The sequence below is a fragment of the Phocoena sinus genome, chromosome 17 (genome assembly GCF_008692025.1).
Source record: "Phocoena sinus isolate mPhoSin1 chromosome 17, mPhoSin1.pri, whole genome shotgun sequence".
NCBI classification, from domain to species: domain Eukaryota; kingdom Metazoa; phylum Chordata; class Mammalia; order Artiodactyla; family Phocoenidae; genus Phocoena; species Phocoena sinus.
The window spans coordinates 41,642,196-41,657,838 of record NC_045779.1 but is presented as its reverse complement, the minus strand read 5'-3'; the positions used below and the strand labels follow the sequence as shown (position 1 = coordinate 41,657,838).

General features: G+C 41.2%; 1 protein-coding gene across 2 annotated transcripts in view; it reads right to left on the bottom strand.

The window, feature by feature from the left end:
* The window catches only part of LAPTM4B (lysosomal protein transmembrane 4 beta), a 69,945-nt gene that overhangs the window by 30,840 nt on the left and 23,462 nt on the right, over window positions 1-15,643 (bottom strand). For both annotated transcript variants that reach the window (XM_032610313.1, XM_032610314.1), the window contains exons 3-4: window positions 3,444-3,517; window positions 2,960-3,082 (exon numbers count right to left, since the gene is read on the bottom strand). In XM_032610313.1, the coding sequence (XP_032466204.1) occupies window positions 2,960-3,082; window positions 3,444-3,517 (197 nt within the window). The remainder of the gene's footprint in view (window positions 1-2,959; window positions 3,083-3,443; window positions 3,518-15,643) is intronic.

Genomic DNA, 15,643 nt, shown 5'->3' with positions numbered 1-15,643 from the left:
CGGAGCCTGTGCTCCGCAACGGGAGAGGCCATAACAGTGAGAGGCCCGCATACCGAAAAAAAAAAACAAAAAAAACCCAAACAAACTGATGTTATTTACAAGACCAACACAAAATCATATTGTTTCCAGGAATGTGGAAAAAAAAAAAAAAACAACCGCTATTACAGTGGAAATATATGAGCCTTTCCACAAAGATCTTCACACTCTTTCCCCCAGAAAAGTGAACGTGGTTTCTACATCCACTTAAGACCTGTAAAAACACACACATAACTTACTTGAACTGTGTTTTACAAGACTCCACATAAAAAGAACTGGCGCTAGGATTAAGTGGTGCTCTCTAGCAGCCTTCTCAGACAAGCCTCCCCAGGTTCACTGTATATCTCAACTTGTCAGCAGGAGGGGCAATAGCAGTGGAAATTTAATGTCCCCTTTCAGTGCTGTCTCTTAGGCACTGTGATGACCTGCAGGCCTCGCTCTTCCAGCCCAGACTGATCTTCAAGTCGAACATGCAGAAGATGTCTACTTGTATTATTTGGTTTATAATTATAAATAAAAGTAGAGAGTGAGTTTTTAAACTCATATGAGGATTATTGTGAGCACCACTGATATTATGACTTTACCACTGGGTACAGAGTGACTAAACAATGCAGGTGGAACAGGAAGTCTTGGTAGTATCCTGAGTGTTCTAGACTAAGGCCTGCACATTACCCTTTCTCCTCCTTATAAATCTCCAAATACATGGGATGGAGCACACAATATATGACTCTTCAAGTAGTCAAAATTGGCATGTGGGGCTTCCCTGGTGGCGCAGTGGTTGAGATGCCGCCTGCCGATGCAGGGGACACGGGTTCGTGTCCTGGTCCGGGAGGATCCCACGTGCCGCGGAGCGGCTGGGCCCGCGAGCCATGGACACTGAGCCATGGCCGCCGAGCCATGGCCGCTGAGCCTGTGCGTCCGGAGCCTGTGCTCCGCAACGGGAGAGGCCGCAGCAGTGAGAGGCCCGCATACCGCAAAAAAAAAAAAAAAAATTGGCATGTGACTTGCCTTGGTGTCCCCTTACTCCATCCCACCCTCTCCTGGCCCCCTCACGTGATGGGCTCTGTGGAGACCATGTTTCCTCCACAATTCCAGGATGATTTTAGGGGCTCAGTGCCAGATCATGATTACAGAGTAGAATTCAAGTCCTTAAAGACAGAGGTAGTTCTACAACCTGTTCATCACATATAAACCCCCTCATGCAGAAACACTTAGCTGTTATCACAAGAGATGATACATAAAATTAGCACGTGGGAAATAACACCAAAATTTTCTTGATACTACACTCTACGAAAACATAGATCTATTTCTAAGAAACAAAAAGAAGCTATTTTCTTACAACAACGACAACCTCATACTTTTAAGTAGCAACACACTGGATGGAGGCTTTTCATACTAGGTCTGTTGAGTACTAGTCACGTGATCTGGGCCAACTGCCAAAAGATCACAAACTCCTGTGGCCACACTTCCTACCTGGCTCCATCCCCTCCATTCCTCTTTTCCACTGAACTTCTTGACCTCCATTTTCACATCAAACCCCCAATCTGTATCTTCATCCCAGAAAAACCCTGTTCCTTCCCCCATGCTCAGAAACTACTATTTTTTTAAAGGAAATATTTTTATTTATTTATTTGTTTGTTTGTTTATTTATTTATGGCTGCATTGGGTCTTCGTTGCTGTGCGGGGGCTTTTTCTCTAGTTGTGGTGAGCGGGGGCTACTCTTTGTTGCAGTATGTGGGCTTCTCATTGCCGTGGCTTCATTTGTTGCAGAGCATGGACTCTAGGTGCGCCGGCTTCAGTAGTTGTGGCGTACAGGCTTAGATGCTCCATAGTATGTGGAATCTTCCCGGACCAGGGCTCGAACCCGTGTCCCCTGCATTGGCAGGCGGATTCTTAACCACTACACCACCAGGGAAGTCCTCAGAAACTACTATGAAAACTAAAGACTGAGCATACTATTCTCTCCATTTAAAGCATTCTAAGATTCTGAAGAAATTAAATTTTAAGGTACATAATTTAAAACACAAAGATTAAAAAATGTGAAGGCACAGAAGTACTCTAATCTCACACCCTCCATGAGCTTCTTAATAGCCAGCCACCAATATTCACTCATATGGTCACAAAGGACATTTAATATTGTAGAAAACCAGCCCCAGAAAGAAGTTTGGGGCTTCCCTGGTGGCACAGTGGTTAAGAATCCACCTGCTAATGCAGGGGACACAGGTTTGAGCCCTGGTCCAAGAAGATCCCACATGCCGCGGAGCAACTAAGCCCATACGCCACAACAACTGAGCCTGCGCTCTAGAGCCCGTGAGCCACAACCACTGAAGCCCGCATGCTTAGAGCCCGTGCTCTGCAACAAGAGAAGCCACTGCAATGAGAAGCCCGCGCACTGCAACGAAGAGTAGCCCCCGCTCACCGCAACTACAGAAAGCCTGCGTGCAGCAACGAAGACCCAACTCAGCCAAAAATAAATTAATTAATTAATTAATTTAAAAAAAAAAAGAAGTTTGAAGAAGAAGAAAGGGGTTCTATGGTCAAATAAGTTCAGGAAACAGTACATAGTAGAGTTCCACTTTTCCCATACCCGGCAGAGGCAAAAGGCTATCATCCTCTGCTAATTGAGCAAATTGCATTTTACAAAAATAAGACAATTAGTAAGTAGCTTGTAAATCAGGTAGGCACCTCTAATACCATCATCACCAACTTATCTACCTCAGGGGGTTATGTTTTCCCAAAAAGCATTCTAAGAGATAAAAAATCTTATCTTTGTTCAAAAATCTCTCATCAGTAACTCAGATGCAAGTTAAAACGCCACAAATTAATATGTATATGTATGTTTATCTCTACGTCTTTTGTATTTCTATCTTAACCAGGTCTCCCTCACGAAGAAACATAGTTAGTAATTATAAAGGTCACATACCAGCTGTCGTATGTATTCCTGGATGGAGTTTGGATAAACAAGCACAGTGACTGCAACCAAGGTGTTCAGGGCAAAATCAAAGATCTGGTAACAGAAGAATGGGATGATCCAGGCCGCGTGTTGCTAAACATAAGACAGGACAGGATGTTAATATTTAATATGTTCAATATTACAAAACAATATTTTTTGAATTCAGAGAAATCTTTTCTTAATCTGAAGGGAAACGGGGGAGTAGAAATTCATTAAAGCAGGTCATGATGGCAACTTGCTAAACCAAACAAAAGCAGCGAACCAGCAAGCCTCAGTGAACACTTCTGAGACTGTAACACTGGTTTTCCACGTAACATTAGCAAGAGATTTAAACTTTTAAAGATTCTTACAGGAAACTGAGCACAATCATTCCCCACTCCTTACAGATAGCTGCACAGATACATGTGTAAGGGACCAAGGAAAAGGCCCAGGACCTTATTTCTAAGCTGCTTACCTTGTATGCTCCGTAAGTAGCCATTGCACAGATCAGGATCATGAGAAGAGAAATTGCGATAGCAATGCACATGTCTGCAAAAAAGTTTTTTTAAAAAGAAAGTCAGTAGTAGCTCCACTGTTTTAACATTTTTTAAAGTCACACCTCAAAGGCATTTTGTTTATAAACCAGTTATAGACAAGAACTTTATACTAAGTTAAACACCAGAGTTCCTTTGGAATCTGAGACAACGATTGTTAAGGGAAGCAAAGTGCCTAAAAGATTTTCTCCCTAAGTCACACATAGGTCTACATTAAATATATCTATGTATATATATTTCAAAGTTTGGTCTTCTGGTCCACCGAATTATATATATAACAAATGAGGTATTCTTTTTCTTATCAGGACCTTTATGTCTCTGTTTAGTCCAGAGCCCGCCAACCTCTCCAATCTCCTCTCATCCCATCCCACACTTTCCTACTCACTGTAATCCAGCCATACCATTTAGTTCACTAAACACAGCCAAATCATCCCATGCCAGGGCCTCACATTTGCAGTTCCCACTGAATAGAAGTAATGTCGCTCATATTTTCACATGATTGGCTCCGCCTTTTTAATCCTTCAGCTCAACACCTCCAAGATCTTCCCTGGCCATCCTAGCTAATGTGACCCTCCCAGTCATGCCCACGTGGCTGCTGTATTTTCTTTACGGCATGTTTCACTACTATCTTGCTCATTCGTGTACTGTCTGTCTCTGCTAGAGGAACCTTCCTGAGGAAAAGGAGCTGCTGCTGTGTCTCGTTCACTACTGCAACCTCAACACCGAGAAGGTGACAGATGCCGCATGTGCGCGCTGAGCACTTGTACTGTGGTCAGTCTGCGTTGAGATGTGCCATAAGACTGAAACGTACTCCTCATTTCAAGGACTTAGTATCAAAAACCAAAAAAATTCCATTAATGATTTTTATACTGATTACAAGCTGAAATAATATTTGGGATACACTGAGTTAAATACATTATTAAAGTTAATCACCTGTTTGTTTTTACCTTTTTAAATGAGGCTACTAGGAAATTTAAAATGACTTGTGTGCTTGTATCATATCTTTGTTGAATAGAGCAGCTCTAGTACAAAGCCTGTTTCACAGTAGGTACAAACTGAAGACTTATTCTGATTAGAAGCACAGTATATCTGGGTTTCTGAAGGTAAAGTGTAGGGTTATAATCAGGCTAAGAGAGTACAAAAACCCTTGCAGTGAAGTATCTGTACAGTGCTGACAGTTTCCAAGGCATTTTCACAGATACCTCATTGAGTCTTCATTACTCTGAGGTAGACGTTACTGTGCCCAGTCAATGGATTATGAAACCAGGGCTCAGAGGTCATGTAACTTGCTGAGATAGCATTTGCATCAAAAGGCTAAACTATGACTAATCCAGCTCCTACGATTCAAATCTTTGGCTCTCTCTGCTATACGATGCTGCTTCTACTTAAGCTTTAAATACTGACCAAATGAACCAACCTAGGCTGCCACTTGCTACGGGTATTTCTCCAAAGGAAAGCATTCCAGTTCTAGAGCCACCCACACTATATCCTCAGCTTCAGAGATGAGAGGATATTTTAAGCAGGTTTACAAACAGAATCGTAAGGGCAAAGTACTTTCTGTGTCAGATGTATATATATCAACAAAGACCATTTGGCACCTTAAAAAAAATGAAGCTTCCTTAAAATGGTCTCCAGATTTAATGTAGTACATTTATAATAAAGCTGATGACTTTTACTAAAGGAGTAAAAATTTGATTCTCAAAAAAAAAGAAGGTTATAAGAGAATCAAGAGATAATTAATACTAGTCAGTACTTAAAAGAGCATGATTTCTCTCAGGATACATATATATTTTATAGTTTACTTTATAATTTTAATGCTAAATGAACTCACCTTCCCTTATTATGAGGGAAGAGGTACCAACAAGGACATTTCACGTATGCCTCACAGTATTTTTGCCGGGCAAGTAACCTGCCCAAGGTTGCCCAGCTGCCAAGTGGTGGATGAGCTATTCTACCCCAGAAGTTTAACTCCAGAGGCAAAGCTCTTAGCCACCATGCCACCCAGCTGCAAAGGAGGTAAAGCAAATGCAGTAGTGGAGGTCAAAGTCCTGGGAAACCAGAGAGCCTCCCTAAAAGGAGTGGACATCCTTTATTATGTGCAAAGCCTATCAGAACTTGTAGTAATCTCTAAAACTTGATTGAACTCAGGCAGAAATTTTTTATTTTCTTTGTCTTACTTTGACGCATTCCAAATTCTGTACAAGCCTATTTTATAATGAGAAAAAATGAGTTTTATAAAAGCTAGCCCATTAGAGGATACTCTTTGACTCCCTCATAGATCTTAAGAGAAATAGAGAGACAGAGAGAGAAACAAGCAAACAAAAAAATCTAAGGCTTTATTTAAAAATAAAAATATGGGGCTTCCCTGGTGGCACAGTGGTTGAGAGTCTGCCTGCCGATGCAGGGGACACGGTTTCGAGCCCTGGTCTGGGAGGATCCCACATGCCGCGGAGCAACTGGGCCCGTGAGCCACAATTACTGAGCCTGCGCGTCTGGAGCCTGTGCTCCACAACAAGAGAGGCCGCGACAGTGAGAGGCCTGCGCGTGCGCACTGCGATAAAGAGTGGCCCCCACTTGCCGCAACTAAAGAAAGCCCTCACACGGAAACGAAGACCGAACGCAGCAAAAATAAATAAATAAATATTTTAAAAAAGAAAAAATAAATATAATGGTTACATTAATATTTCTGTTATAATAAAATTTATATAAATTATATATTAGGCATATCAATAAAACCTTTATTAATATAAAATATTAATACAGAATAAAACACTAAAATCTTGAATAATTTTATGTCCTATTCTGGAAAAAAAAAAGAAAACCACTCCAGAACGAAATCTCACATAATCATTAGAATTTTTAAAATTTCCATCTTTTTCAAAGAATATAAATCTCAGGAGAAATTTAAAAGGCACAAATAAAATGAAAGTCATAAAGTATCCTATCACCACTCACAATGAGATACCACAGAAAAAATGTTAATTTGAGATGAGGAAATTTTCAAAATTCTATTCCTGTTAATGACTACACCAACCACACTGAACAGACTGAATATATCACAAGCATGTCAAATAGCTTAGGTAGGATCAAAGCGTAAATCAAATAAAAACACAGAGCAGAGGAGATAAAACAGGTTAATGAACCTCGTATCTCCTAGCAACCTAGAGCACAAGTCACCTCCTCTGAAGTAGTGTGCGGTGTACCATGGTGAACATGAGAGTTACTCTGAGGAATGAAAATCCATTTCTTTTATAATTATATCAACTGGCAAATGAGTAACTGGTCCTACTAACAATGTAGGAATGTTTATACAATCGGTAAAGTACTGGTCAGTGACAGGAATATCCCTTACTTATTCTTTGCACAGCAGCTCCACCAACCAAAGTCAGAGCACACTGTGGGCAAGTTGTTTCCTAAATTAAATTCCTGGCTTAATGACTCAGTTCTAATTTGAAAAGGTTCCAAAGAAAAGCTACACCACAGGCCACAAAGGCATAATTAGAAAGCGTTTCCTGATACTTAGTCAATTAATCATTGAAATAGAACAGGCATATAAAGGAGTTTCCCCGAAATGCCTTTGTTAAAATAATCTTTCTAATTCTACTCTTCCTTAACATTTCTTGGGTTTGTGTCCTTCCCATAAAACTGGTAGCTAGATAGGTAACTAACACCTGATTTATGCTCTCACATCATACTTGCCTAGTAAAGAGTCATTCTTATGGCTCAATTTTCGGCCATGTTTTTGGCTCATGAAAACAAACAGTATTTGGGGTATAGTTTCACCATTAAGTCTAGAGGAGAACTATTTTCAGATGAACTCACAGCAACAATATGAGCTCCTGAGAGCAAAATACAAAAGCCCTCAACCCCTGCGGGGGTAAACACAAAACCCAGGTAAGTCCCTCCTATGGGGCCTCACGTTCTGAGGTTGAAAGCTTGGGGAAGAATAAGCGTAAGGCACTAATTTTATTCCCCTAAAACAGAAGCAAAGCTCTAACATACTTTTTGTTATTTGTGTGGCAATTATTTATAACTTTTTATCGAAGTAAATTCAGATAGAAGAGGGGTTTCTTGTAACTTGCTAATTTACAACTTTATTCTTAAACCCAAAATTTATTTCATGAATACTAAATAGGTGTGTAACATGGGATAAAAATGTGAGGCTGCAGAGATTAAGAGGACATAATCTTTGCTCTCAGATGCTTAGTATCTACTGGGAAGGGATGGAAGAATTCAATAGCAGATAACAGATGACAAGCTAGGGGAGTTCAGAGGGGACAATATTTTCAGCCAAGAGGAACAAAAAAGAATTTATGGGAGGATGTGGTTATTTGGGCTGGGTCTTTTTTTCCCCTCATAAATTTTCTGTATTAAGATATAATTCACATTCTATAAAATGCACCCTTTGAAAAAGCATATATATAATTCAGTGGGTTTTTTAGTCACAAAGTTGCACAGCCATCACCACTATTTCCATAATATTTTCATTCTCCCCAAAAAAAACCCCCTCTACACCCTTAGAAGTCACTCCCCATTCCCCCCCACCCTCCAGCCCCTGGCAACCATTAAGGTACTTTCTATCTCTTTAGATCTGCCTATACTGTACATGTCATATAAATGGAATCATACAATATGCGGCCTTCTGTGTCTGGCTTATCTCATTTAGGATAATATTTTCAAGGTTCATACATGTTGTCAGGTGTTAAGATTTAAACTATAAGTTACAAAGGATTAGTTAGTTAAGTAATATACGGAAAATGTCAAGTTCAGAGAATCTCTGTTAACTCCTCACTTTCTAAGATAAGGAAATTAGCTCCTGCCAGCTATTCTCATATTGAGAAATTTATACTGACATAATTAAGTCTCATAAAGGTTGCTTATATAAAAACAGAAAAACCTGGACTTCCCTGTTGGTGCAGTGGTTAAGAATCCGCCTGCCAATGCAGGGGACACGTGTTCAAGCCCTGGTCCGGGAAGATCCCACATGCCGTGGAGCAACTAAGCCTGTGCGCCACAACTACTGAGCCTGTGCTCTAGAACCTGCGAACTACAACTACTGAGCCCGCGTGCCACATCTACTGAAGCCCGCACACCACAACAACTGAAGCCCACGCACCTAGAGCCTGTGCTCTGCAACAAGAGAAGACACTGCAATGAGAAGCCCGCACACCTCAAGGAAGAGTAGCCCCCACTCGCTGCAACAAGAGAAAGCCCACGTGCAGCAACGAAGACCCAACGCAGCCAAACATACATACATACATACATAAATTTAAAAACAGAAAAACCAATAAGGAGCATTTACAGTTTTTGTAATTATGGTCACTGGAGAACCAAGATGTGTGACTAGACCTTAAGAGAAGGAAATAAAATAAATTTAATAAAAAATATTCATGATCTATTTGGAACAATTCTGGAAACATTACTGCTGGACACTAAAGAAGACTTGCACAATTGGAAAGGCATAAGTTTTAATTAGACTTTTTAAAGATTTCACATCTCTATAAACTTACTAAAAATCATGAAGTTGTACATTTTATATGGGTAGGTTTTACAGCATACAAAGTATAGCACAATAAAGTCGTTTTTCAAAAAAAAAGATGTCCAAAATACAACATGTAAAGATGTTGCTTCTCCCTCAGCTAATCAACAAATTTAACAGTCAGAGATATACAGCAATATTTCCTGACAACTGGACATGTGGTGCTCAAGCAGATTTCTGAAAAAGAAGGTAGGTTAGTCCTACCATATACTACACACATTTGCAGGAGAGGTGGTGAACTGGCACCAAGCTTTCATTCCCACCTTCTGAAGTGCCTTCCTATTCTGCAGAGGCTAGAAAGCTAAAATCTAAATTTCCCAGATTCCCTTACAACTAACTGGGTGCTGGAAGCATACAGGTTTTCCCAATTAGACGCAGACACATAACAAAGACTCTCCCTTCTGACCAAACACCTTAGGCTCTATCCTTGGCCCACTTAGTCAAGTTTTGGCAAGAATCCTACAGAGTTAGTATACCTCACTCTTGGTATCCAATGACTCTGATATCTGGTCAAATTCCTTATTTTTCACCCTCAATAGCATATCACCCTGGTCTGCCTTTAGCAAGAATCCTGTTATCTAGCAAGAATCCCCCAGCCCTGGGAAGCAGCCGCAAGGCACAGGGATATTAGCTCGGTGCTTTGTGACAGCCTGGAAGTGTGGGATGGAGAGAGTGGGAGGGAGGGAGACGCAAGAGGGAAGACATATGGGAACATATGTATATGTATAGCTGATTCACTTTGTTATAAAGCAGAAACTAACACACCATTGTAAAGCAATTATACCCCAATAAAGATGTTTAAAAAAAAAAAAAAAAAAAAAAGAATCCCCCAGCCCTGATGTTTCCTCTTAGTGATTTTCCATTCGCTGACCTCCACCCTGCTCCTTGGCTATAAACGCCACCTGTCCTTTTTGGAGGGGGAATTGAGCTTGATTTTTCTCCCCTACTGCAAGGCCCCCACTACAGTAGCCAATCTTGAATAAAGTCTTCCTTATCATCTTTATCAAGCATCTGAATAATTTTTTCATTAACACAGTAAAGTTGAAAAAGCAAGTCTCAGAAGAAGGCGTACTGTGTGAATCCACAATATAAAGTTCAACCACGTGAAACTTAAACAATAGATCACTGAGTGATACAAATATACGTGGTAAGTTTATACAGAAAAGCAAAAGAATGATAAACAGTTCAGAAGAGTGGAAGCTATCTCCAAGATCAGAGGGGCTCTTTCAAAAGTTAAGGTAAAATTCAATTCCTCAAATCAAGTTGTGGGTGCACAAGTACTCACAATTACTCAGCTTATTTTATAAACATTGTTTTACACTTAATCAATATTTAATAAGAGGTAATCCTATAAAGGATGAGGAACTCCAAATTATTGTTAATGAAAACGGCAAGATAGGTGTTCACTGTATAGCAAACTTTTCTGAAAGGTTTGAATTTTTTCAAAATAAAGGTTTGAAGTAAAAAAAAAAAGATCCTGGGCTTCCCTAGTGGCGCAGTGGTTGAGAGTCCGCCTGCCAATGCAGGGGACGCGGGTTCGTGCCCCAGTCCGGGAAGATCCCACATGCCGTGGAGCGGCTGGGTCCGTGAGCCATGGCCTCTGGGCCTGCGCGATCGGAGCCTGTGCTCCGCAACGGGAGAGCCCACAACAGTGAGAGGCCCGCGTACCGCAAAAAAAAAAAAAAAAAAAAAAAGATACTAACACTAAATCTATGTTAAATTGTAAATCACATCCTAATTTCAAAACCACTGAAATGCAAACAACAAAATGCACCACCAGAGAAGCAGTACTGGACACCTGTGCTAGGTTAGTTCCTGCTCAGTCGCTGGCAAACTCAAACAAATAAGGAATTCTACAGGCTTAATGTATCTTAATTTTTTAAAAGTCACTTAGTAAAGTTTTTTTTTAATGGTTTTCTTGTAGGCAAAGTGGGGAAATGTCCACCAAGTTTGGTTAAGTGGAACACTGGATAAGAAGGTGAATAATTCTACCAGATGTCTTCCATTTGTCTTTCCAAACCCACTCTCACCATCCAGTTATCTGCCCTAGCAGGCACACAGGTATGGGCCATCAACAGGGCTCCCTTACCCTGTGGCGTTAGTTGAGTCACTCAATGAGGAGTCCAGACAAAGGATCAGAGAGAGGAAGAGGCTGCCCCCTGCTGTGAGGCTGCCTCGGGTTGGCCCTGGACCCAAAAGGTAGCATGGCTCCTTATAAGGAGTTCAACGCTGTATGACTCATTCCCAGCTCTAGTAGCCACTGCCTCCCATCTCTCTTTCAGATCTAGGGATGGTAACAGCTGGTCTTGATTAAGCAAATTACTTCACCATCCCTAGTCTTCTTACACCTCCATCTTTGTAAAAAGATTTTGAAAATAAATATTCATTGAATTATCCTTGTAAAAAAATAAGATGTAGTCAAGGTGTAGAATACGTAACCTTTTGAGCCATGTGACTTAAAAGATAAAGAGATGGGACTTCCCTGGTGGTCCAGTGATTAAGACTCTGTGCTCCAATGCAGGGGGCCCGGGTTCGATCCCTGGTCAGGGAACTAGATCCCGCCTGCCGCAACTGAAAGAGCCCACGTGCCACGACAAAGACCTGGCGCAACCAAATAAATAAATATTTTTTAAAAAAGAAAAAAGCTAAAGAGATGACAGGATGGAAGGATGGGAGGGTAGAGGGATGAAAATAAAGGGCCAGGATGGTCCTGTGGCTCCGCTCTCCCGGCTGTCGCATATGTATGTCTATTTCCTCAAGACATTGGCACGTCACGCACAAGTGGACAAGCTCTGCAGACCAAGTGCCCCGCTGGTTTGAGGCTATGTGAACACACAGCAGGTAGGCAGCCTGGGCCTTTCCCAATGTGGTGCCAAGAGCCATATGGAAAGCCTCAGCCGATCTCCTTTTCCCTTCTGTTTCTTAGTTTGTATTACCAAAACTTTCAAACATACACAGAAGTATAATGAATCTCCAGCACCCATTCTGTTTGGATTGTCTCATCTCTTCACTTCTGTCCATTCTACCACTGGTGGAAATCTGGACTGTTTCCAGTTTTTGGCTATTATGAATAAAGCGACCGTGGCCATTTTTATACATGGCTAATGATGGACACAAGCATTCATTTACTGTAGGGTACATACCTAGGAGTGAAACTGCTGGGTCATAGGGTGGATGTATATCTATATAGCTTTGGTTTTCGCAAAGTGGTTGAACGATTTACACTCCCAGCTGTAGCTTGAGAAATCCAGTGGTTCCAAAGCCGTATCAACAGGTGGCATTGTCAGTTCTGTTCATGTTGCCATTTTGAAGGGGCGGAGTGATTCACTACTGTGCTTGTAATTTGCATTTCTTTTACAACTAATAATGTGGAGAATATTTTCATGTGCTTATTGGTCATATGGATACCTTCTCTGATGAAGTTATCTGTTTTTCTCTTCTTGATTTCACCCAGAACCACTGCCTATAAAGACCATCATTTCTCCAATAAATGCAGTAATGTTTTTATCCTAAACCAGGTTCCTATATACAGTAAACAAATTCTTCATTGTTTTTATGGCCATTTCCTTCCCAGGGCAGGTGAATAAAGTAAGTTTGGCTTGAATGACAATTTTTTTTTAACTTTTTTTTTTTTCCAAATGTATTTATTTATGGCTGTGCTGGGTCTTCGTTTCTGTGCGAGGGCTTTCTCTAGTTGTGGCAAGCGGGGGCCACCCTTCATCGCGGTGCGCAGGCCTCTCACTATCGCGGCCTCTCTCGTTGCGGAGCACAGGCTCCAGACGCGCAGGCTCAGTAATTGTGGCTCACGGGCCCAGTTGCTCCGCGGCACGTGGGATCTTCCCAGACCAGGGCTCGAACCCGTGTCTCCTGCATTGGCAGGCGGATTCTCAACCACTGTGCCACCAGGGAAGCCCCTGAATGACAATTTTGCTACAAAATGAATCAGAAATTAATTTGGATGATCTGTTTGGCATTATGTTTGGCTCTGACACTTCCTGTTACAGTTCCTTGCCAGTCCATTAAAACTTCACAAATAAAATTTCATGAAGTCTACTTATTTGAATTTTACCTGTTTCTCTTTGCCCCCTCACGTCCTTTTTCCGTTCCAGAATCTAATCCAGGGTCTTGTACTGCATATAGTTGTATCTCCTTTGTTTCCTCCCATCTATGACAGTTCCCAGTCTTTCCTAGCATAGTCAATTTTTGATTACATAAATATGTTTATTTGTAAATTATAAATATATATTACAATTTTTTGTATATAAATTACGTAAAAATACAAATGTTGAAGAGATAGGTGTTTTTAAAAAGAGAACTCTTTATATTTTTTTCTTTATCCCAGTGGATTCTCCTATATGCCCCATTTTAATATAAATCATAGGGATCTGACTTTCTTCTACCAGATCATTTTAGGAAAAGATCACATGGAAAAGTGAGATACACTCCTGCTCTGTCCTTCTGGATAAAACCTTGAGATGAGTACCACCATTCCAAAAAGATATCAACTTAAAATTTCTATACACCGGGAATTCCCTGGATGTCCAGTGGTTAGGGCTCCGCGCCTTCACTGCCGAGGGCACGGGTTCTATCCCTGGTCAGGGAACTAAAATCCCGCAAGCCGCAAAAAACAAAACAAAAAAATTGTTATATACCATAACTTTCAAGCACAATTCAAAGCAATTGATTGTACCCATTTCAAGGACTATTTAGTTGTATCCTCATGTATGTTAAATATAGAAAGGTTTGTCAGCCATGATGATGTTTGACCTACAAAGTTCTTTTTAAAAAGAGATCAAAGGGCTTCCCTGGTGGTGCAGTGGTTGAGAGTCCGCCTGCCGATGCAGGGGACACGGATTCGTGCCCCGGTCCGGGAAGATCCCACATGCCACGGAGCAGCTAGGCCCGTGAGCCATGGCCACTGAGCCTGCGTGTCCGGAGCCTGTGCTCCGCAACAGGAGAGGCCACAACAGTGAGAGGCCCGTGTACCGCCAAAAAAAAAAAAAAAAGAGAGAGAGGTCAAAACATATGAAAGGAAAAAAAAAAAAAAAAAAGAAAAAAAAAAAAAAAAACATATGAAAGGAAAATGTAAGAAGCAAGTTAAAAAAAGATTCGCTCACATGAATGGTCATCCTTCTGTATCTTTTTAACCATGCAATTTAAATGATCAATAGGTAGTCCTAAAAGTAATTACAAACTATTCATTCACTTCTTTCAAATGTATGAAATATCAGAGAAACTGCAAATGCACTTGAATTAATATCCAGGTCATTACAAAACAATTACTATTGTAAGGTCTGGAGTACCAGTAAGCCTCCGAGGTCAGGTAAATTAAGCCTATACTGTCAGACAGTTCACCACCCAGCTTAATCTGCGGCAATTAGAAAAAGGCAGGCAGTGTGACTATTTGATTCAGACACAACTGTATCTGAATTATTTAAAACCTCTTTGCTAACCTCAATTACTTAGAAAGGGAATCCTGCTACTGGAAACAGTGAAAGGTAACTTATTTTTAAACGTCAATCAAACATTGTATTTAGAGGTTATATAGTCTTTTAACTCAGGGGAAGGAAGGCAGAGAGATATTAATTTAATATTAATGGAATTCATTATCTTTCTGGAGGAATTCATCAGGGTAACAGGGTTATTGAGAACAGAAAGGATGAGCGATGTTACAGCAGAAGTCCTGTCTCAGTCTGACAAGGTCCCGAAACCCAGGATGGTACAATGCCTTGGTATCTACTAGAAGCAATGGTGGTAGGAGATGATGGACACAAAGCATCTCCCGGCTTTGCATGTACTTCACTTCCAGCTCTTCTCAGGCTCCTCCTCCTGGCCTCTCATGTCAGGGCTCCTTCAGGAAAAGTCTCTTTACTATCTCCCTAACGTAAATACCATTTTGAAGCTTATGTCCTCAAATTTACCTCCGCCCAGATGTCTGGTTCACATATCAAACTACCTTTTTAATCTCTCCACTTTAATATATCTAAGAACAGTGAGTAAAACAGTGAAATACACTGAGCCCTTATTATGGGCCGCACCCCATTCGAAGCATTTTTCATACACTAACATATTTAATCACAACAATCCCACAAGGTAGATAACTACGATCACCCCTGTATTCAGAGGGGGAAACTAAGCCACACAAACATCCGTAACTAGCCCACTGTTATCACATTTCACACACGGCAGGGTCAGGTTTCAAACTACGGTCTCCGGCCTCAGAGCCACACTCCTAGCAACTATGCTAAGCCACTTAAATCAAGCGAGGGGCTTCTCTGGTGGCGCAGTGGTTAAGAATCCACCTGCCAATGCAGGGGACACAGGTTCGAGCCCCGGTCCGGGAAGATCCCACATGCCGCGGAGCAACTAAGCCTGTGCGCCACAACTACTGAGCCTGCGTGTCTGGAGCCTGTGCTCCGCAACAAGAGAGGCCGCGATAGCGAGAGGCCCACGCACCGCCATGAAGAGTGGCCCCCGCGTGCCACAACTAGAGAAAGCCCTCGCACAGAAACGAAGACCCAACACAGCCAAAAATAAATATAAAAATAAGTAAATTAATTAAAAAAAAAATCAGTCGAGTTT